We start from the raw sequence: 23248 nt of genomic DNA, 5'->3' as shown, positions 1-23248 counted from the left end.
TCTGCTAAGTAACAGGTTACCATATCAGATTTTTTTGTTTCCCTTCTCTCAACACTTTATCTGCATGATTACAGAATTTTATTCTATTCTCTGACAATATGTAGGCAGCTCTTTCTTCAAAAACCTCTACTGCACCTTGGGAGTCTTGTCTAGTTCTATTATTTTATGAAAAGCTTTCTCAGCATAGAAGAATTTGGTCTAAGCTGCTTTCCTGCTTTCCAAATGAAAATGCCTGAAGATCACAGTGTTTTTTTCCTCCTACCTCCAAGTTTCCCTCCCCTCACCCCTCAGGTGAAATTTAAAGCAAAAGCCAAGCCACCTGCAATGGGTATAATTGCACAGCTGGATGAAAGCCACATCTGGGATTTTTCTCATCAGGTGCACAACTGTGCTAAGCCTCAAAGCAACTTCAATGTGTCGCTTTGAGCTGTTTAGTTTTGATTGTGCCAGTATTTCACAGTTATTTGTCTGTCTGAGGTATGCAGTGTGTGTTCTCCTCTCTACGCCTTCAGTTCTCAATATCCTAGCAGTTTTCCTTAGGAAAAAAGCTCATGTTCTGGCTCAAAAGGTTGTGCTTCTTTCAGCATCTTCGAGACACTGATACACAGACGCAGTTTAGAGCAACTTGCTTACCTTGGTAATGTTCCAGGTAACTCTGTGGCAGTCTCTCTGAAAGACACAAAAGCGAGGAAATATTAGCTTGTGTTTAAAGAAGCTGTAAAAGTTGGAAGATGCCTTTATCCTGCTTGTATTTTTTAGGAGTGCAGACACACATACACAACTTTATATGCAAATGTGTCCTTTGCGGATGCAACGTCCACATGATCATATACACAAAAATGTGAAGAACAGATGATGGAATGTGATCTAAGGATTTCAGCAGAATGAAGTTCTCAATGGTTCAATTACTCATTTTTTAGGCATAAAATTATCACTGTTTCAAATGCCAGCACTACATGATCCTACATAGCCAAAACGTAGTACTGGGCCAATTTTCCAGTGGAAAAAGTTCCTTTTTTCAGTACTGCAGCGAAAGCAAGACATTAGACAGATTTATAACCATGTCATACACTGAAAAAAAAGGTACCATGTGAATGTTAAATCTTCTTATATTGAGTTTTAGGCAATAGTTATTTTCCAGATATGTAATTTTTGATCAAATTTACTTGTTTGAATCTGTTCTGCGGGTTAGCAATTTGTTTGAGGGAAACTGAGTGTGAGACAGTGGAAGTGGGCTACTGTGACCAGCATGTCACATTAAAGCACGATTAAATATATTATCATTAGCTAGGTACACAATCCTTGAAACGCATCCCAGATCTACCACCACTGTATGTCCTTGCTCCCCTCCCCAGCATATTTGCTTATACCTTATCCAAACATCAGGAAAACATCTAGATAGCTCCATATCTCCTTTCTCTCTCATGTATAAGACCTTAAAAATACAGCAAGGAGGCATAAGGGGTCTTGTTGTCCTAGACTTGACCAGAGGTCCATCTTATTCCACACTTTGCTTGTCCAGTTATGAAAACTCTGTCCTATGTTTAAGTTGACTGCACGAAAGACAGCTGGTTAATTCATACCCTATTTGCTTCAGCTGAGATCCAAATTGCAAAATTTCACACCTGTAGCTTTGAACATGTGCTATGGGACAATTCTCAACATAATATTCTCTTCTCCTTTTTTACAGCCGAGGAACAGAAAAACCTTCCTTCCACTTCTACATAAGGAGGGGAAAAAAAAAATCTGATTTTTTTGGGGGGTGGTAGTAATTAAGATAGGTCTCGAAATCCTCCTTGTCTTAACAGTTCTCAAAACCATTAATCTAGTGATGTCTAAGTATGGAACCAAGCTTACACATTTTTTATTGTGAGGGTATAAACCTTACAAATACATATTGAACCTTGAAGCCTAATTTATTCCTGAATTTAACAAAAAAAAAAAAAAAAAAAAAAAGAGATAGATCTTTTTGAAGGTTCTTGTAGAGCTTTACCATGTTCTGAAACCACTTTTTTTGATGGGCTACCTACAGAATTATTATACTAAAACCACGATAATTCAGAGCTCCTTTATCATTTTAGATCCCCCATGCTTTTTGGCACTATATGAAATATGAACAGGTACAAGGAACTTTTTGTTTTGTTTTGTTTTTTGTTATTGTTGTTTTGGTTGGTTGGTTTTTCGACCACCCCATGGTGCCACCCAGGCTTTTTCCTTAATGGTTACACTGGCAATTGTAGACTCCATTACAGTGTCAGAGAAGATAAAATGGTCCTGCTAAACATGCACGGCTTTGCATTTTCACTGAGTCTCTATCTTCAAACTATGCAGTTTGCCGGTCACAAAAGGTTGCCTTAAACCTCCCAGTGTTTTGCTTCAAAAGGCACAGCGCAAAAGTGTGTTTGGCGGTCACAAAGAGGAATAAGCAAAAAATAAAAAGATGGCTCACACTCTTTTCTTGCACCCTCCATTCAACGACAGACCAACAGATATATAATCCTTCTCAGAAAAGGCAGTTCCCGCTCCAGCAAAGGCAGACGCGTATGCATTTAACAAGTGCCTGCGATGAACAAAGTCCATAATATAAATGACATCAAAGGTGAGAGCCAGGAGCAAGAGGAAGAGAATGGAAAAAGAGAAGAAAATGACATGAGAGTGGAGCAATACAGATTTGGTTTCTATGAGGTAATTTGATACAGCTGTACATTTTAGATATTTTATTTTCATTAAACTCCTTCACATTGGTATCATATCACCTTATTTTCCAAGCCTTACTCATAACTTATACAGTTCAAAGAATTAACGTGATATTTCCCGTAACCTGTCAAAGGACTGGAACACTAAATGGTTCCAATGGTCTCCCTCCCACCACTAATCACAGGCATCATCTACTTTCATTTAAATGCTTTTTTTGGGAACGAACCTGGATGACAAAGTGAGACTGGGCATTTCTTTGTTTCTTCTTCTACAGGCACTCCCTAGCCTTTAGCTATCTATTATCACTCTAATAACAGAATAGCACAAATCTTATTGCTTTGGGGTATAGGAGCACACTTTATAAAATAGCAGTTGCTCATCCAGCTTAAAGAGACAACAAGGCAAATCACAGGTGGATATTGCAGGAAGCCTGAAGAAGCATAAGAAGCTATGTTTAAAAAAGGATGATAAGCTGGAAACACAGCTTCTGAGCAGAGCAGTGAGGGATTGGTGCATCTAAATTTCTAAAGATTTTAATTTTTATTAAATAAGCCTCTCTACAAGACATGCTGGCCTTACGAACACAATTATTAAATAGTTGATATAATGGTAAACAATCTGAATGTGATCAGAATCTTAAACAAAGATGCTGTGGGCCTATAGCATATACATATTTAATGTAATTAATTCTGTTGCCATTTTCAAGCTTGATCAGATGAAATGCCAATTTTAAACAAAAATATGTAAGGTAATGATTTTTGAAATACAGATCAAACTCAAATAAAACTCAGACTCACAAGTAAAAGAGAAGTCAGATTACTTCCCAGCTATCCAAAAATATCACGGTTTCTCATGAACTGAATAAACATTTAAACCATAAAAAAAAAAATTAACCCCCCCTTTGGATTATTAAACTAAAAATATTATTTTCCTAGAAAACAAACACAATTCTCCCTGCAATGTCACTGGAAATAAATGGTACAAGGACTGCCGAAGATGGTTTACGTCCACTGTAAGTGTCCTATAAATATCAGGAATTGAAACACTGCTCTATAAATACATTTCATGGGAGTTTAAAAAAAGAAAATCTTATGGAGCAAATTACTCATGAAGAAAACCCTTAAAGTTTATTTAAAGATAATGGATACTCATTCTGCAGTATTTCAAGAAACTGAAGCTAGACTTATACAACCAATTTTCCAATCCCTAGTACTCCCAAATGAGACATACAATAAACATAACTCATGATTTACTGTATCTACAGAAAAAAAAATTATTTTTTTTCTTGGGTAAAAAACAAGAGAAGGATAATACTTATAGGGAAAATGAATATAAGACGATGTGTCTTCACATCCCATCTATGATATGAAAGGATGACCTTGAAAAAGAGTGAGAATGGAAACCTAAATGCTTTGTCAGGGCTGTCCCAAATTCCACTAAAATCTGTGCCAATGCAAATTGGAGAAGCTACAGCACAGCAGTGCTAAGGACAGAAGAGGACAAGGCTAAAGACCCTGAAAAAAAGCTTTTAGGTGGATGGTGACATTACGAAGCGTAGTCACAGCATTTCCAGGAAGGTCATTTACAATTTCCAAGCTTTTTATGTTCAGCCACACAGGAGGGATCTGGGGCAGATCTGTACATATGGAAAGTGAAGGTGTTCTTGAAGACAAGAGGGTGCTGGGTGGGTGGTCTGCACCCCAAAATGCTGCCCCATCTTCCAAAAAGATCAAAATGTGGGTTTACAAATCATTCGCTAGACCTGTGAGGAGCTTTGACCTACTGAAGAGGCTCTGCACCCTCCAGAGAGGGCTACATAACTATTCTCAGAACCCAGACAGCTAGCGTGGACAAACCAAGCATCACACACACATTTTGCCATTTCTCTCTACAGGCTGAGGAATCCTCCCTGTAGGATCAGAGTAGGATGTGTACCAAAGCAGAAAAGTATAAATATTTTAGTCAAAGCCTTATAGTGAAGTGGAAGTGGGAAGATCTGCATAAAGATCAGCAAACAGACTTTACTGTCTATTAGTTTTGTTTAAAGAAAGTTGTTCAGGAAAACTCTTCGGAATATTTGGAAAGTGTTGTGTTTGTATTAAATGTTTTGTTCACTCAGAAATCAGATGGTGCTCTTCTCTCAGAGGCTGACTGGCAGCTGTTGGTACCCACCTACGTGCAGGGTTTGGCACAACACAGCTCTGAGTTTTAACTGTGCAATATTTTTATCCAGTTTAATGCTCTGCTGCAGAGACGTAAACTGAGGTACAAGAGGCAGGACAGGGTTTCAAAGGGTGACTGAGATAGACTCGTGTATGCTCTGCTAGATGCATGAGAGAAAACTTAGCCAGAACAGTCAGGACTATGCTTAGAAACAATTTTTACTTCTGCAGGATCGTGGCCTTCAGTGATCTGACAAACCTCAGGTCTCCAACGAGAATAGTTTTTGTTCTGAAAAGAAAAGCATATGGATGCACACTAAGCAATCTATAGGGGTGCTGGGGAAGATGCAAAAAGAAAGGCAGCAACGCATTCCTGCTGTTGTGTCACCATTCTTCCTTTTTCTATCTCACACTTCGGGGAGAGGATAAAGCCCACATATGGTAGATAAGGCACGTGAGGAGAAGGACATGAGGATAAGGGTGAAGCTGAAGAAGGGGTCTGTATGGTGTGCTATTAAGAAAGCAGCACAGATGCAAGCAAAAAATACCCAAGATTCAGAATATGGGAGTCTTCCAGCTGGTGAAGAGAAGCATCCAAACCCTGGGGTCATGGTTGTAGGCATCAGGATCAGCAGTTGTTGTTTCAACCAGGAGGGTTAGAAGGTCCTCTCTTCTCCAGGAGAAGTGACCACAACCCATTTGATTCCCTGGGACATGTAGCAGCAGTTCTATCATTTATGCTTATTTTCCATGAACCACAAAAAACCCCCAAAGATTAAGCTGGTATTTCTGGTTTGGGTGAAATGTTCAATCCTTGAATAAGCAGGGTTCTACACCTGGCAGAAGCATTAATCATACCAGAAGGGATATATTTGTGAACAGGAATAACTACAATTCGAAGAGAAATGAGGTGTTTGAGAGAATCACTTGAAAACTATTTTTCCAGGAATATCCACTGTGGGCATAACTGGATATGTCAAGTGTGCTTTGATAAGGTGTGTGTAACAAATTGCAGTGATGTTGATAACTAGGAAGATCTACTTTGAAATATTTCCAAATACTGCATAACTGTGACATTATTCTTTGTTTTGCGCGATGGGCAAATCTGGCTTGCCAGAACAAACAGTGCACCTGATGCTTTCGACCACTCTTTCCTGACGGTGAGCAGAAACCCAACCACCACCAATGTCTCCACACTGCACTTCAGCAACACAAGAAAATCAGGGTAGAGAAGGGTTCAAAGCATCCAGCTGGGCAACATCTCTCAGCTACAGCGTTAATGGCTCCTGTGACAACCAACTCAAAGGGATGTGTCCCATTAATTTCAGTGGCTTTTAACCAGACCATCAATAAACAGCTTTCTAAATTGTTCAGGTCCATGCTTGCACATGTGCTTGCTGCATAGACATGCATCAGTGATGTGGCAACAGACAAGGCGGCTACTAATTGTCACTATAAAGCAGAACTAAACAAAAGTTTACAAAGGGAAATGAAGGATTTTCCACTTAAAGCAGGGGAGAACAGCTGAAGAGGAACATTGAATTAGTTCTAAAAGGAAGGTTGTATCAGGAGGAATATAATTACTTACTTGGAATTTCACCAAGACTTGGGAGTCAATGCCTCTACTCTTGCAGAAAAGAGCCATGGGATTTTTAATGACCACAAATGGTCAGGACATTGATTTCACTTTTCAGCTGAAAAATGGCACCTCCAGAGATACATTGTTGTTCCTGCTCTTCCTAAAATCACATAGGGGATTATGTCTGAGTTGACTTAGAAGGATTAATAGTGTGTATTGAGATACCATTGTGAGATGCAAAATATTTCACTGGTCTTAAATTGGATAGTTTCTTCATTCGTTGGAGTGCAACAAAATAAACAAGCTACATTGGGGTAAAATATGGAGTTTAAATTTTGAATTCAGTTTTGCTAAAGCTAATGTGATACATTCCACAGAAGCTTTTGTTTTCTCTATATCACATGCTTTTAGCATATAGTTTTTTAAGAACTGTGCCCTATCACCACTAAAGATCAAAATGGTAAAAAAACCAATTTAACCTTTTAAGAAAATTAAGATATTAAAAAAAATAATAATAAAGATTTCAAACTGATTCTTCTGTAAGTATTTTATCTTTCACACAGTAAGATGCAAATAAATACATTGCAGTTTAAAAACTTCACACAGAGCTTAGCTACCTAACAAGGATCATACATTTGCAGCAGAGAAACTGGATAAACAGGCTCTGAATGTGCTATTTACGTACAAGCTAAATACTCTTTTTTTAGGAAGTGATGTAACAAGTTCATATGTAAAAATCTATTTCTATACAAGCTGACATTCTGCAAAATTAGCTGCCTGAGATAAAGGACATGAGGAAACATGCTTGTTGTTTTCTCCCATAATTATTTTTAAAAGCTGCATTTTTCACTGTTCTAAATTTGCTACTTCTGAATTTTCTATTCCTCCTTAGGTAAGGAGGAAATAAATCTCTGTGTATTCAGTGATAAGTGCTTGCCACAGAAACAGTGTAAGTCCAGTGCACATCCAATATACAAATAGTATCCCAAATAAAACATACCCTCTTCATTGTGACTATTTTATATATTTCACTAAAATTTAAGTTTTGCTTTAACCCCCTGCGCAACATCTTTGAAGACAGTAATATTATAAATTACAAGTTAAAGCATAATTCAGGCCAAATCCTTACACCTTCCAATTTACTTATAAATCCCAGCTAAGATCTTGGCCTCTTATCTAAGTGACTGTCAAGGACATCAGGTGACAGCTCCTCTCTTACATCCTCTTGCTCTGGTATTAAAGAGCAAGATAAAAATTAATAGGTAGAAGAAACACAGCGATGTGTCCATTTTATAGACTGGTAACGGGGGCACAGATAGGATGCAATTTAGCCAGGTTAATCAGGGGGAAAAGCCAGGGCATAGAAAAGAAATGAAGAAACATCCTGCTTTGGTGCTTTGCTCCAAGGTCATTCCCTGCCATTGTGGATGTGCAAATACGGCTGTTGCAGCACAGGGACTGCTCTTGCTGTGTGTTTTCTCAGGGAAGTGCTGTATTTTGAAAACTAATGACTCAGAAATGAAGGAAGGATGCGCTATGGGTAGAGGATTTGACTCTCTGGAGCACAGCAAGTAGCAGGTAGAACATGTAGAAGAATCCACTGTGATACCAACTCCTACATCCTCAACCTATTAGTATAGAGAGAGAAAGAAGTGATGCACAGTCTCCTTCCCCAGGAGCTGTATGAGCTCAGTGGGAGGAAAATACCCTCTGTCTCTCTCCAAAATGAGAAGATAATCCAAAACTGAGCAGATGTTCCTCCCCATATGCTCATTAAACCTACTGTAACTGCCCTGGGTAGAAAATTTGGTGCACATGGCGTTTGACTGACCTGTAGCTCGTGCTACCATTTCTATTGATTGCAGTGTTATAACTGCTCACCATCTCTTCTCTACATAGGAAAGGAGGGGAATCACGCCTGACATCTCAGCAAAAATTTGAGGTCAAACTTACTTGTACAAATGTAGAACTGAAGGAAAACTCTGGGTCATGTGTTAATTCCACAGAAGCAGCCATATAATCACATGGATGCATAAGATATATGAAAACATAGAAATTGTTCAAGTACTATAGATGGTGATGGCCTAGATTCTTTGCTTAGTTTCTAGGATGTTGTACAGGGCTACAGTAAATATCTTCTGATATTTAAGACTTTCTCATATTTATGTGGTGTGTGGGGAGCAGTTACATGTACCATCTACACAAGCATCTTTTATGATGTAGCAGTTGTTGATTGGGTCAAAAGTTCATGTCTTCAGTTCAATAATGAATGTCAAAAAAGAAAAAAAAAAAAAAAACACTCTAACAACTGTTTTCCATTGAATCTCCACACCTCTCTCTTCCCAGCCTACTCCCAGATTTCACATAACAGTTGAAAACTTTGGTATTCCCTGGTGTTGGATGTTTTCACTAATATAGACAGACTTGAAGCTTCTCAGAGAATTTGGAGGCTTTATTTAAACTTATTTCAGAGTAACTCTTTATTCTCCACCAAGAAATGCTAAGCTTGAAAATGGCATCTCATCCTGTTGTCAAAATACTTTGCTGAATCAGAACTTGGGTACTCCAGCTATTATGTATTCAAATACTTATTATTTTCTTACTCAAGGCAGACTGGGCAGAGACATGCATTTGGGAATCTCTGAAGTTTTGTGGTGCTCAGGAACTTCTGGAACAAAGTGAGATTCTAAAATATAGGCACCTTAGAAGAACTAACATTAGTTAGGAAGGAGATGGCCTTCCTTGCTCAGTTCAATATGCAAACAACTGGTTTTCTACAGGAACTGTACTGGTGGCTACCAGGTGAAAACAAACCAAAACCAAACCAAAACACCAAAACAAACAAACCTTGAAAACCCCTTTGGGGTCTTCCTACTTCCAGTTTTGAGAGGAGTGAACTCTCGCGGTATTTTTTTCACGCAGAAGAAGGCAGCAAACACGAGAAATCTCAGAAATCTCCTCTGTTTACACTCCCAGTTATGGAAACATGAACCAGCTTCAATAAATGCTGCACCTACCTTACTTAACCCAGTGCTGAGGAAGCATCTGATGACTTCGGAGAAGCCTGCCTACATTTTGGAAGCTTTTCTTTACCAGAGGATTAATTGGGTGGACACAAGAACAACTGAAAACAGCTCATCTCTCCCTGGAACACCAGTTTTGCCAACAGCTCCTTCAGGCATCTGCCCCTATTGTCTTTTAATCTACTTGCTGAAATAGTTACTGCCTTTCTCTACTGTTTAGTCAAGGATAAAGTCACTGCTTAGCTCCTTTCTGTCCTGACAGCTCCTCCTTGTGATCCAAAAAGCAACAGTGTCAGGTTAAAACATGGGATGGAATAGGAAAAATGCAGAAAGGCCTCTGTGAACAAGCCTGCCAGCCAGCAGCCTGTGTGCCATTAGCCATGGCTCAAAACAGCAAAACAGCCCTTAGAATATTTCCATAAATACTCTGGTATCTTCTGGAGCATCTCAACACAAACCACAACAGATGTTAGATGTTTTTATTTCTTCATTCTTGTTCATATGTTGTTCATCTGTTATTTTTTTTGCCTTTTTTTTTTTTCCTCTCTCCTCTTACCACCTGCTTGTCTACAAATCATAAGTGTTTAAAGAAAAGCTATGGTCAACCTCTTTTCTTACTTCTCCCTCTACTGCTGCCCAAAATTAACAGGACAAGAGAAGAAAGGAGATAAAGATCTAATTCACTGTCTTATTTCTGACCTTAAAAGGATAGGTTGAATTTGTTTTTGACAACGCTAAGCAAAGAGACTAAATCTGCTGAGCTAGCCACCTCGGGAAGCCAAAATACACAAGTACCACCATTGTCTAACAAGTTCATTAGTGTTACTAAACAATTTATTGATGACATTGTGAAATTATTATAAAAAGCGTTTTAAGGTGTAAATTACCAGTGATATAAATCTACAAGCAAGTCCTTTTCTCCCCAATCACATTCAAACCAGAAGATGTTAAGATAGTTCTTTAATAGCAAAAACTATTAGGCTGCAGTAGATAGCAGGTACATTTATTAATCATCAGACCATTTATGTTCTGTAATTCTACCACAGTTAAATAACATGGACTACTAAGTACCTGAATCAGCTATTAGCAAGCATTCCTCCTCATTAAAACTCACTTATTTAGACTTTAGCAATGGTAAATGTAACCAGCCCTGGAGGAGTGTCACAGTGCTTGGAAATGGCACATTAAGCTTCATTTACCCAGCTACACTCATAGGCAGAGGGGGAAGGGAAGAAATACAGTGACAGTCCATAACGAAGCTCAGAAGCTTTTTGAAGCTGCATTAAGAAAATGACAAATCTAACAAAGAGAGCCATAAAGCTTCCTCAAGTACAACAGTTCTGCAAGGAGCTATTTATCATAGTTTGTTGAAAAGACTCCTACGCTTAATACTATTGGACTGTGAGAGCTGATTATTAAATGTAATTACAGAAGTAGCAGAGAAATAATAGTTTATTGCCAAGCATAAGCAACACTGTATTAACAAAGAGGAGCGGGGAACATGTTCAGCATTTGGAATCATATCATTAGCTTTTCTGGGAAAAGATACACAAATGTATATACATTTAATTCCCCATTAACTTCTACTAACCAGAACATCCTTCGCGAATTTCTGATCAGGGTCAGTGTCTCCATCTATACTCGGAGCAAGAAAACGGTAGCCAAAATAGATTGCTATTAGGGTTTCAGCTTTTATTCTTTTTCCACTTAACACGGATTTATTAAAAAACACCCACAGCCTGCTGTCAAAAATATTGCTCACATTTGCTTATTAGCAGCTCTATAATAGATAGATTTTTTGCTACGGTGCTGCCATTTGAGGCAAATGCTTTGTTTAGAACATGCCAGTTATCAGGAGATTCTCCACGCAGTAAATCTTTTGAAACAACAAGTTTTGATTTCTCGTGGCTACCTGCAAGAATGAGCTTTAACTTCTATTATATCTACATCTTTGCATGCTTGCTTGTGTAACTAGCCATCCATTTTAGCTCTTCTTTTTGCTGCAAGTGATTTCTCACAATTTCTTCCTGCTGCTTCTTACTCTCAGAAATCTGTCACTCACTTCTTGTGCATCACTGCCCTTCTTGGTGAACCCGCTTTTTTAAACCACACGGTTCTTTTGTAAAGCCTTCTCTACTGTTTTGGAGTAGGCATACACACTTCTCCGAAACTACAAAGCCGAACAAACTTGGAAGTACATCTCCTTACAACTGAGACTGCAGTTTGTGCCAGCAATCAGGGCAAAAACCGAACCCTATACCAGAAGTCTAAACGATTGCTTCTGGTCCGCAAAGCTTAGGCTGAATCAACTCTGCTGCTGGCCCAAGACTGAAACATTTTGTAAAACTATGATTTGGAAGGAAGGCATTCAGCGACAGATGGATTTTATTTATTTTTGGGTAAAAGAAACAGCTTAAAACAGGTTGGGAACACAGGGGAGGATCCTGGCGCATCAAGACAAAGTCTGAATGCATCTGAAGTACTCAAGACATGCGGAAATTACCATCACAAGATGCACATATTCATCAGTAATATGGTGCCCACTGACCCTAACTCTTTCAGCAAAGGTCTGTTTTGCAGTAGAAAATACAAGCAGTGGTTCTGAAGCTCAAAAGCCTCCTTTAAGCATCTGCATTCCCTCTTTGGCTCACTATGTAACAACTGCTTCATGTTTTACAGGTAAAATTGCACTTGAAGACAGGAGCTGTGTGCACGCAGCTGAAAAAAAAAAAGACTGGAAATCAGGTGCAAAGAGAAGAAATCAGAGTCTTCCTCTAGGTATTCGCATCCCTAGATTTTGTTCAAAGCAGCATTTTCACATGGGCTAAAGACTCATGGGTTACATTTCTGAGGAGTTTCAATCTAAAAAACCAACTTGTGGATAGATTGTTAACAAATATTTTCAACCACACTGTAAAATCCTTGGGAGTTCAGTATTGATCATATTGAGACGCTTAAAAAAATCTTGCTAGCCATCTATCTGCATCAGTAGATACACAAGGGCATTTGAGAAAAAAATCTCCTGATCACATCACATCCCCGGTGTAAAAGAAAACAAGTTTTCCTTTTGAAGGTTTTTGACTCGTTTGGAGCAGATAAATCACTGCAGCAGCACTTTCCAACTGACAATTATCTTGCCACAATAGCCATAAAAAATAAAATAAAATCAACACGGATGGAATCCAAAGTAGGAGACCTAAATTATACATAAGTATATTCATAAAACTACACCTCTCAAAGTTGCTCTGCACATTACACATTTGCCAGGATCTCTTAATCTGCTGCTGATGTGCTGCATATTGTGGTCGTGTGCAATTACAGTTAGCTATAATTAAGAACAATTACAGCTTTTATTTCTCCACTTGTTCTTTAAAAAGCACAGTTGTAATAAAACTTTTTTCCCCTCCCTCTTTCTCTCTCTCTCTCTCTTTCCTTTTTTTTTTTTTTTTAGGTGGATATAATTATACATCCTTATAACATCTCCAGTAATTAGTTTGACTCAAATTTCTTCTGGTACAATTTTCATTTTAACTGTCAGATCTGCCATCTATAGTCAATAGAACACACTGTAGAAAAAAAAAATAAAAATCATTAACCTTTTTTCACTCCATAAATCTGCAAAAGAACTTGAAGAAATTGAAGAATTCATTGCTTAAACATATAAAGGTCAAATTCAACTAACACCCCTTCCCCAGCAATACCTTCTTAATTACACTGAAAAATTATTATTATACTAACTATAACAATAATAAATTAAAGCTGCATATTAAAGGTATTTGGCATCTCTCTATATTTTATAGCCTGTTTTCCAGCCTTAGTCTCATCAAATAATCTCTCTACTGTATCTTTGTTTAGAATCTGCCCGTGATTACTAACCATACAAACTGAAGGGAAAAGTAATTAAGCTTAATAGAAGCCACCCTCATTTTTGAAGCTGCCCTCAATTTAAGCCATAGAAGGAGAGTAATTAAATTTAATGCATGCCACAGCTTTTAAATGAAGATATGGTATGTAAAATTCCCTCACTCTGTAATGCATCTTTTCCAAACACTGCAAAATAAGTGTTGTGATGTAAAAAGATAGGAAGCTGCAACCACAAAGTCATATTAAATTTTCTTTTTCTACCGGTCACGTGTTCCAAGGGGTGAGGCTGTTGTATGGATTAACAACAGCATAATGTAAATAATGAGAATTTGGAAACTTGGAGTAGCATCATAGCTGAACTGTTTCCTGATCCATCCTTTGCTCACGTTATCTCCTTTGATTAAGTTTAGAAGAAGCTTTTGTGGCAAGACCCATCTTTTACATGTTTTAAACAGACGCAACAGGTTTTTAACTACAGCCACAAATCTCTATAGCACAGACACTGAACACCAAAAGCCTCCCCCAAAGCAGCTGAACCAGCAAGAGGGACTAGAGAAACATTTCGAGACATGGTCACGAATCTCCCAGGTATGCCTTCAGTCTTCTTCAAGTCATCAGAAGAAAAAATAGTGAAATTACTCAAGGCTCAGCTATTTTGCCAAGCAATAGGCTTACTACTTTTACACATAAAGTACAAATCGCGGCTAATGAGGGTATTTCACTCTTGCAAAGATGAACATAATGAATGAGGAGCTTTGAGACAGAAAGAGAGGCATTTCTCTTTTCCAGCTCTGTAGAGAAACAGCGGGATCTCTGTATGTATAAACTCTTCCTTGCAGAGAATCACAGAAGTTTCATCAACTGATTTAAACTAAAGGAGGAATTTAGAGGCTTGAATTACCTTGTAAAAGGGAAGATGACTTGCCACTATTTGTTCAGAAGTTTAGACCAAGATACTAAACTCGCAATTAGTTCAGAAAAGCGCTCTGAAAAATCTGAGGCTCACAACATGCTTCCAAGCAGCCTCCCCTCCAGAACAAGTTTGTTCCTACCATTAAGGTGAAGCAAAACTTCTGCACTGAAACTGAGACCAGACTCGAAAAGGCAAAACCTGGGACAGAATGTCAAACACCTTTGGTCCAAAGGCTATCCCAAAAAACAAGACGGAGGAAAAAAGGAGACAAAAATCAAACCAAACCAAACCAAAGCACACAATAGGAAAAAATACAAGAAAAAAGAAGTATGGAGAGAATAAATATAATAGATCCTTTATTTCAGTTTTAGACCCTACTATGAACTTGCCATGTATTTCCCCAAGAGAGGGGTTTAATACCCCATTTTAGCAACACAGGGAGCAGACAACTGTATCCCTGGCGTACACCCTGCATTGCAGGAACCTGTGTGCACAGCAATGAGATTCATGGATATTTCATCTGGCTTTCATTTCTTTACAAAATCTAAAAAAAATGAACATTCGTAATAGTAAACAGGAGGCAACCAGGAGCTCACGTCTGGCTGTGTCCCTGACAAAGCCCACAATCTTATATCCATCAGTTCAGGGATTGTTCAACAGGCAGATCCATAGTTTGAATCTTGAAGCCACTGCTAATGTAAATTGCAAGCAATTTGGGAAAGAGCATGCATCTATAGTTATTTTTAGTTTCGTGAAAGGAAGAAGATATTTGTTTATAGATATCATGACAAAAAAGTTGGATTTTTTTTGTTTTAAAGTAGCAAAATAGGGACAAAATTGCTGTTTAAATTATAATTTTTACTCAATTATATTTTAAACTGATCCTACCAGATGCTGGAACTAAAGTGACATGATTTTGCTATATTTTTAACTAAGCTGTAAAACATTTCAACATTTACAAAGAGAATAACTCTCTCTGCTAATGCCAGGAGAAGAATAAGCGCAAATGTTATTGCACGTGATGGCTCTTAATAGTTGGCATGGGAAGAGATGTCTTTATAGCAGTATCAAGAAAACTTGCGTTGCAAATATCACGTCATCAGAACAAGGAATAGGAACAAAAAAAAAAACAAAACAAAACAAAAAAAAAAAAACAAGAAGAAGATTTGTGGAGAGTATTAGCATGGAGATATAACATCCACATGCTCCCAAATAGTCAGGATGGATGAAAACCAAGACAAGCCATGGTCTCTTCTCTCCTTGTCCATAAGCCAAAATCCTTCTTCCCATCCAAACCACCTGCTGTTCATGCCTTCTGCTTCCTCTTTGGAAGCAGGATCCTTTTCTCACACCTTTCCCAATCAATACTTTGGCCCTTCTGCTGTTGGCTACCAGCAAGAGAACCCCCACTGTTCCCTAATGCTCCTTCATGCCTTCCCAAAGGGGCTTCAGCAGAAATGCAGGTTGTGGATTGGCTGGCCAGAAGCTTCTGGGAAAAAAATTAAACCAAATGCAAAATAAAATCTTCAGAAGCTGCTCCCCTCAATTCCTACCTGCAGTGATTTCTAGGCTTACACTGCAACCTTCATTCCTCATCTCATCTTATCCTCTTTTTGGCAGCTGTGAGTCCTTTAAGGACCTTTCGCAATTGTCAAGCGCTCCAAGTATTGGTGGGATGCAATTCAGCTTGCAATGGCTGGAGCAGCAAGACTCCCCCAGGGCACCAGCATACACCACTCAACTGGTTAAAAATTGAAACAGAGCAAACAGGAAATTTTTGAACAAATGCTTAGAGATTATGGAGCACACGTTACAGCTGTAACCACCCACAGTTCCCTCCCACAGAACAGAAAGCAAAAACCATTCACTTCAGAAGTTGAAAAATAAGAGAAAATGCAGCAGTAAGTATGAAATTAAAACCTATGGGTATTTCCTGCAAGAAGTTCTGCAACTTAAGAGGCGAAGTTTGCCGGACACAACAGAATGAGTATACACAGCCTTGGTTTACAAGTTAATGAGAAGTGTCAGGATGGGTGCACAGGACTGCAGTAGTTATTATGCTCATCACTCAGTTCTCACTCATGAAGGAAATTATATTTTACAGTAAAGAGGTGCCATAGTGGGCGGGATGGGAAGGACAGCCTCTTCTTTCCATTATTAAAAATAACTAAACTAGACAAAACCCTAGATAACCTCGGTTTAAAAATGTTCTCAGTCTCTGAGAACAGCAGAGAGAAGAGCAAGAATTCAACGTGCCATTCAGCAGGGAAGAGGGCTGAGTGTTCCAAAATGCTCTTGGAAAAGAAAAAAAAAAAGATAAAATAAAAGCAAAACTACATGCTTTCCACCATGGAAGTGATTTTTTGTGTTCGCTACTTGCAGTGATCATTCAGCTCTATGGATCAAAAAATCCTACTGATACCAATGTGCATGGTCAATCAGCAGGATATTCTCTTTCAAATATGAGATCTGAAGTAGTTTCTTTGATTTTTTTCAGAAGTGCGACAGAATTTTCCACTTCTCCCAGTGCCAATCATATTCAGGTAAATGTTACAGCTTCTGCAAGTGCAAATTAAAGACAATTATAACCTGGCTGACCTACCTCATCATTAAAATGCCTGGCACAACTCATTTGCCCAGAGAGTGGGAATTTGCTGCTACCACATTCGCTTGAGTAGGGAAATACTCATCTTCAGATGCTATGGGTGTGCTCATTGCTCCGATCAAAGAAGGCAAAAATGGAGGTGTCTGTTTGCCCCTCTAGGAAGGAATGCTGCAGTATAGGTGGAAGAACATATTGTCATGCTAGTCGATAATACCGTTTGGGCAAACAGCTTCCAATAGCATCATAATGCAGGTGCGTTTAGGAAAATTGAAGACTTATCTTTCTGTAGCAACTGCTCAGAGCAACCGTATCACTGCACAAGGGAAAAAGTATGGCCAGTGAATGAAAGTGTTAAGGGTCTTAATACATACACCTTAGGGGGTACTATATTTCAAACTGCTGTTAGAGGCTCCTTATGTGTGAGATCCAACTTTAGTCGTCGCACCTCCACGAGAGATGGAAATTGAGTGCAACTACAATAGCTGTAAACAAATCAATGTCAAAGAGAAAAATACGAAGAAGAATAAAAATAGCTATCAGTAGAAGTCCTTTAAAAGCAGTCTCGAATGTAGAAAAAAACACCGAGAATCCTCTTGTCCTACAACAGTTTATTTCTAGCTGGGGAGCCCGTATTAGTGAGAACTCCCTCTAGTTGCATTGTAATATATATAGTATATTCTCTTTGAGCCAGAAGCAACTGTTTTGTTGCATTTCCAGACAGCACAGAGCACAGCTACGGCTCTGAGGTGATGCCATAAGTGTTTAAATAGGAAAAAACCCCAACAAACAAACAAACGAAAAATAAAACACACCAAAAAAAACCCCCAAAACCAAAACCAAACAAGAATGTTTCAGTACAAGAAAGAATTTCCTTATTGACGTTTTAGCCCATTTAAAATCCTTGCTCGTTTAGGTTTAAAACTTTATAGCAGGGACAAAAGAAGAGTTTTCTCAACCAGGCAGAATCTCAGCATTTTCCCCCAGCTGAATCCCTTGACGAGGAGGGGTATTGGAGCAGCTCTGTTGTCCTGTTGAGAGGTGCAAAGCTTTCTTGGATATTATTAGTTTATGAAGCCATGGGCAAGGGTTTTGAAATACCAAGGGCGTGGGAGGTGTGGAGTGAACTCGCATATTCATACAACTGGGACATATCAGATGAATGAGTTGTAACCACCTGAAATCCTTACAAAAGCCCCGATATTCAAGGGTTGGCCACATTCATTTACGTTTGTACACCAGATTGCCACAGTGAAATTCAAGGCAGAAGACAAATCCCACAGACAAAAACCCCACTTCTTTTTCTTTGAAATACGACCTTTTCACTTCACAGAGTGTGTGTCAACTTAAATCTTGTCAGCCTGACCCCAATCCGTCCTATTCCCCAAACCCATGGAGCTCTTTGCAAAAGCCATTCCCACCCCGGGCTATGATCTCGTCAGATCTCATAAGTGAAACGGGGCCAGGTCTGGCTGGGACTGTGGGAGACACCTCCCAGGGAACCCCAGGTGCTTCAGAAAGTTCTTGGTGGAGACTCTCACAGGTAACCCTCCTTGAGTTAACACCAAATCCATGCCCCACAGTGGCGCTAGTGCTATTGGGCTCCTAAAAGCTTTGTGTTTTAAATAGGCAGGACTAGAAAGACTTTTAAAAACTCTGGGGACATTTCCCCCCATGTGACATCATCTGTCAGCTGCCGAAGTTCTCCCCTCATACTCCAATACTTTTAACATGCACAAGATTTTACCCATCTTTTTTTTAAAAAAAAAAGACGAAAGCCAGCAAAATGATTGATGTTCTTGCTTTTTCCCTTCCACTGCTGAGGTTTATGCCCATACTTCCATGTGTGTTCCTGGCAAAAGTTTCAGTGGTTCTTCTTTATTTCACTGCCAGTAATGTGTCTTTTTAACTTCTTCTGGTTTTAGAACTCTTCTAGACTGGTTTACTCCCAGTATTAAGTTCACAGTCACCTTCTCTTGCTTTTCACTCCCCTTTTACGTCGTCATCTTCTACCTTAGCTTGCTTTATTCTAGAAATTCTGATCTGTCTGTATAGCCTTGCCACCAGAAATACAGCCTCTGATTTCACCCCCGCTACCATCAATCAATAAAATTCAAAACCAAGTATTTTATCTATTACACAAAAAAATTTTAGTACATCAGGCCTGTTCATAAAGCCAAATTTCCCCCCAAACCATGTAGAATAGTGAACCTGGAATATACAAAACAACTCAGTGCATAAGTTACCTATAGATTGCAATATTCAGGTAAAGCAAATTACCTCTTCAGTCACTTCTTTCCACATTCATGTTTGTGTTTATGTGCCACAAACTGCCTAGATATAAGTTATTTTGATCTATACAGCACCTTCTCTCCTATTTAGCAAGTGATAAACACACAATGTCCCAGAAAATAGGACTAAGCATGAAGTTGGTACATAAGGATTGGTTGGTAATTTTATGTAATAGCCTTTGTTATTGACTTAATACAGGTGTTAGCTATGCCTTTAATTGTACTAACCTTTCAGTGATGTTTACCTGAAAAGTTCTCACTATACTGACTTATATTGGGTGGGGAAAAAAGGTTAAGCTGGCTAATGAAACGGGTCTTGCACCTTCCAAAAGAGCTTTCAGTAGAAAAAAAAAGAAAAAACGTTGGAAAAAGACTGATTTTCAAAGTGAGCCATGGAAATAATAAATTCCTGTGCTCTGCTTTAAAGTGTTTTCTATGCCAGCAAAGACATAGATCTGTCTTGTCGAGCTGTATAAAGAAAACCAGCTCACGTGAATAGTAGCTTTTTTAGCTATCGCTATATAAGCTCTACTTGTTAGGTTTCTAATTGTAGGCTTTCCGCTATTTTCTTTGGTTATTATGTGAGATGCATTCGCAGGGATCTCAAAGAACAGTTGGAGCACTACCGATATAGAACATGTGTTCTCTGAACTTTCATTATGTATAGATTAACACCTCCGAGCAGGCACCATCTCACAGAATGGCAGCCAGAAGTAGAGAACAACAAAAAAGCAAATCCACAGATTTCAGACTGAAAAATTTCCTTAGCTTAAGTTCATTTTTTGGGTTGAATTCATGTACATGAAGAATTTATACCTTCAAAGAACTGAGACCTTTTTTTAAAAACAAGCTGTAGATCATTCTTCCGCCTATTATTTCCCTGAAAATAAATGGAGATTTTTACCCAGAGATTAGGAACTGAAAAGAGACACAAAAGCAGATCATACCATCAGCAACCTGCTGTGTTTTCACTGGGCAAAATCCCCTAGAAGTTCAAAAACTTCCACTTGCACTTTGCCAGGAGGCTGCAAAAGCCAAAAAAATAACTTATCAAATGACAACATTAACATTTACAGGCAGCTCCAGAAGTTACGTATACACACAGAGCGTTATTTAACTGCACATCCTTTTATTTCCTCTGGATGAAATTGCTACCAAACTACAAAAAAATGTAATTAATCAGCACCACAAATGCACAGAGACACACACAGGCAGCACCAGCCTGCCTGAACCACTCTTGTGCTCTACCACTTAAGTGCACAGATCACTTAAGTGGGGCTATTTCCTTGCCCTCCCCAGTTCAGAAGTCCATCCAGAAATAGTAAGTCAATCTGAATTTGGTTTCCCCAACTGCCTTTTGCATTCAATGTAACACTATTACAGCTCATATTCATCTTATGTCACCCCACACTGTTCTTGGACAGAGAATTATGCTGTATCTGCTCCTAATGGTTCGGCTAAACGGAGAGGTGGGAGGAGGACAAGGGGTTTGGTGAGCGGCAGAACTGAAGGGGCCTCGTTGTCTATTGATTTATGTCTCAAAGTTGCCCTCCCACGTGAATTTTTGAATACCTAATGAAGGCTGATCTCCTGACTTTACCTTGTAGAGACTACTTTTTCTCCTCTGTAATGCCTGCTATTTTCATGAAAACTGGAAGAAATTAAATATATCTGAGACCTCTGCGCCTGTCAAATTTGGTTAAAATGTATTCACTGGTGTAAAATGCCACAGCGACAAGAGGAGTAAAAATAGGGACTGACAGACAATTCAACTATATAATCCTTGCTTCGTCAGTGAAACAGAGAGGAAGAAAAAAGGTTAAAAAGGAAAAAAAAAAAAGGAGCCGCATACTTAGCCCCCATAATATGGCAGGAATAACCACACACCACATTTTTCCCCATGGTTTGTCATTTACATGCAAACACTTCATTGCAAGTCTCAAAGGATGCAGAACATCTTACAGGGAGCAACAGCAGCAAGGTTCCCCAGGTTGGGGAATGACCTATTAGAGAGCAGCGTAGGGGAAAGGGACCTGGGGGTCCTGGTGGACAGCAGGGTGACCATGAGCCAGCACTGGGCCCTTGTGGCCAAGAAGGCCAATGGCATCCTGGGGTGTATTAGAAGGGAGGTGGTTAGTAGGTCGAGAGAGGTTCTCCTTCCCCTCTACTCTGCCCTGGTGAGACCTCATCTGGAATATTGTGTCCAGTTCTGGGCCCCTCAGTTCCAGAAGGACAGGGAACTGCTGGAGAGAGTCCAGCGCAGCCACGAAGATGCTGAAGGGAGTGGAGCATCTCCCGTGTGAGGAAAGGCTGAGGGAGCTGGGGCTCTTGAGCTTGGAGAAGAGGAGACTGAGGGGTGACCTCGTTAATGTTTATAAATATGTAAAGGGTAAGTGTCACGAGGATGGAGCCAGGCTCTTCTCGGTGACAACCAACAGTAAGACAAGGGGTAATGGGTTCAAGCTGGAACACAAGAGGTTCCACTTAAATTTGAGAAGAAACTTCTTCTCAGTCAGGGTGACGGAACACTGGAACAGGCTGCCCAGGGGGGTTGTGGAGTCTCCTTCTCTGCAGACATTCAAACCCACCTGGACACATTCCTGTGTAACCTCATCTGGGTGTTCCTGCTCTGGCGGGGGGATTGGACTGGATGATCTTTTGAGGTCCCTTCCAATCCCTGACATTCTGTGATTCTGTAGGGCCGAAATAAACCGAAACTGGACTTCAAATGCCACAGGAAAACCCAAAACTCTTCAGTGGCTGACAGCCAACATGCTTTGGATCAAGATGGCCACCAGTCAGCCTATGATCAATGCTTCAGGAAGACTATTCAGAGTATATAATCAAATAAAAAAAATTTAAAGCAGCTACTGCAGGTCAGCTGTGAACTTTGCACACCCAATATGGTCCAGTAATTTTACCCCGGGACTCCAGAGCCCCAAACAATTACAGCTGCTGAAACTTTGCTGACAGTCCTTAATTTCTGATCATTTGTGCTGGAAATGACAGTCAGACTTGCTGGATTTCACCTCTGATTGAGCAAAGCTCTTAAGCATGTGTTTAAGCACATGGTGAACGCAAATGAAGGGGGAAAAATAAAATGCTCATGCACTTAAAAACCTCATGATGTGTTAATCTTGCTGCTGCCTCTGGGCCTTTGTGAAGGGGAAAAAAAAATTGAGGGGAAAAAAACCCACCAGTTTTAATTCTGAGCTTCTGTACAAATATAAAAGCTGGTTACTTTGAATTTGGTCATAAAACCTTATGTTAAATATGTAAAACATACAGCAGGCGAGCACATTGCTTTATTCCCTCCACTTGCCACAGATTTAAGCAGAGGATCCACTCTGAGCACAGAGGTAACACATGAAACTTCCCACCAGCAGCAAGACTTGAGCACCATTTTTTGATCACAGCGGACCAGCAGGACTGTGAAAGTCCTTTGCCGATGTTATACAACAAAAAAAAACCCCAAGAAAAGACAAAAACAACCACAAAAAAAATCCCACTATTTGAAATACAGGCTAGATCACGGAAAGCTGCAAGAATTTACCCCGGTTTCAAAGAGATTTGCCAAACAGGCTGGTCGTGCCTCGGCTCGGCTTCACACGCCTCGGCTGGGCCGAGACTTGCCGTCTGGTCCCCAGCAGCGTTTGCTGAAGTCCGTGGGAGTTCTGTCTCCAAAGTGGCAGCGTGATGTGGCACATCGTCCTCTACAAAGCTAGTGCCTACGCTTTTAATGGATGTCATTTCAGGCAGGCATTTGAGGTAAAAAGAAAAAAAAAAAAAAAAACACACCAAAAAACCCCACGAAAACACACTAAGTGAATGTGGTGCTGAGGGTTTGATCTGTGTTCATTAGTCACCAGAGTTCCCAAAGACAAAAAGATTATCCTCATTACCGCGCAGCAATTTTGACATGAGCTCTTACGTCTGGTTCATCTTAGTGGGTGCAACCCCCTCTTCCATTCACTGATAAAGGGGAAAAGTCAATTTAGACACATTTGTAAACCAAAAGATTTAAGATGTGTGGCTCTATCATCCTGCTGCATACTTTATAAATAATTTACAAATACTTAAGCTCACTAGAAAACTTCCAGACAATGTATTTCTTTCT

At 39.5% G+C, this 23248-nt stretch overlaps 1 protein-coding gene across 4 annotated transcripts in view; it reads right to left on the bottom strand.

Annotated features, from left to right (window-relative positions):
* The window catches only part of CELF2 (CUGBP Elav-like family member 2), a 374192-nt gene that overhangs the window by 305779 nt on the left and 45165 nt on the right, over positions 1 to 23248 (bottom strand). For all 4 annotated transcript variants that reach the window (XM_065626864.1, XM_065626865.1, XM_065626873.1 and 1 more), the window contains exon 2: positions 634 to 669. In XM_065626864.1, the coding sequence (XP_065482936.1) occupies positions 634 to 669 (36 nt within the window). The remainder of the gene's footprint in view (positions 1 to 633; positions 670 to 23248) is intronic.

The sequence above is a fragment of the Caloenas nicobarica genome, chromosome 1 (genome assembly GCF_036013445.1).
Source record: "Caloenas nicobarica isolate bCalNic1 chromosome 1, bCalNic1.hap1, whole genome shotgun sequence".
NCBI lineage: Eukaryota > Metazoa > Chordata > Aves > Columbiformes > Columbidae > Caloenas > Caloenas nicobarica.
The sequence above is the reverse complement of the archived record's forward strand: the minus strand, read 5'-3'. Positions and strand labels throughout refer to the sequence as shown.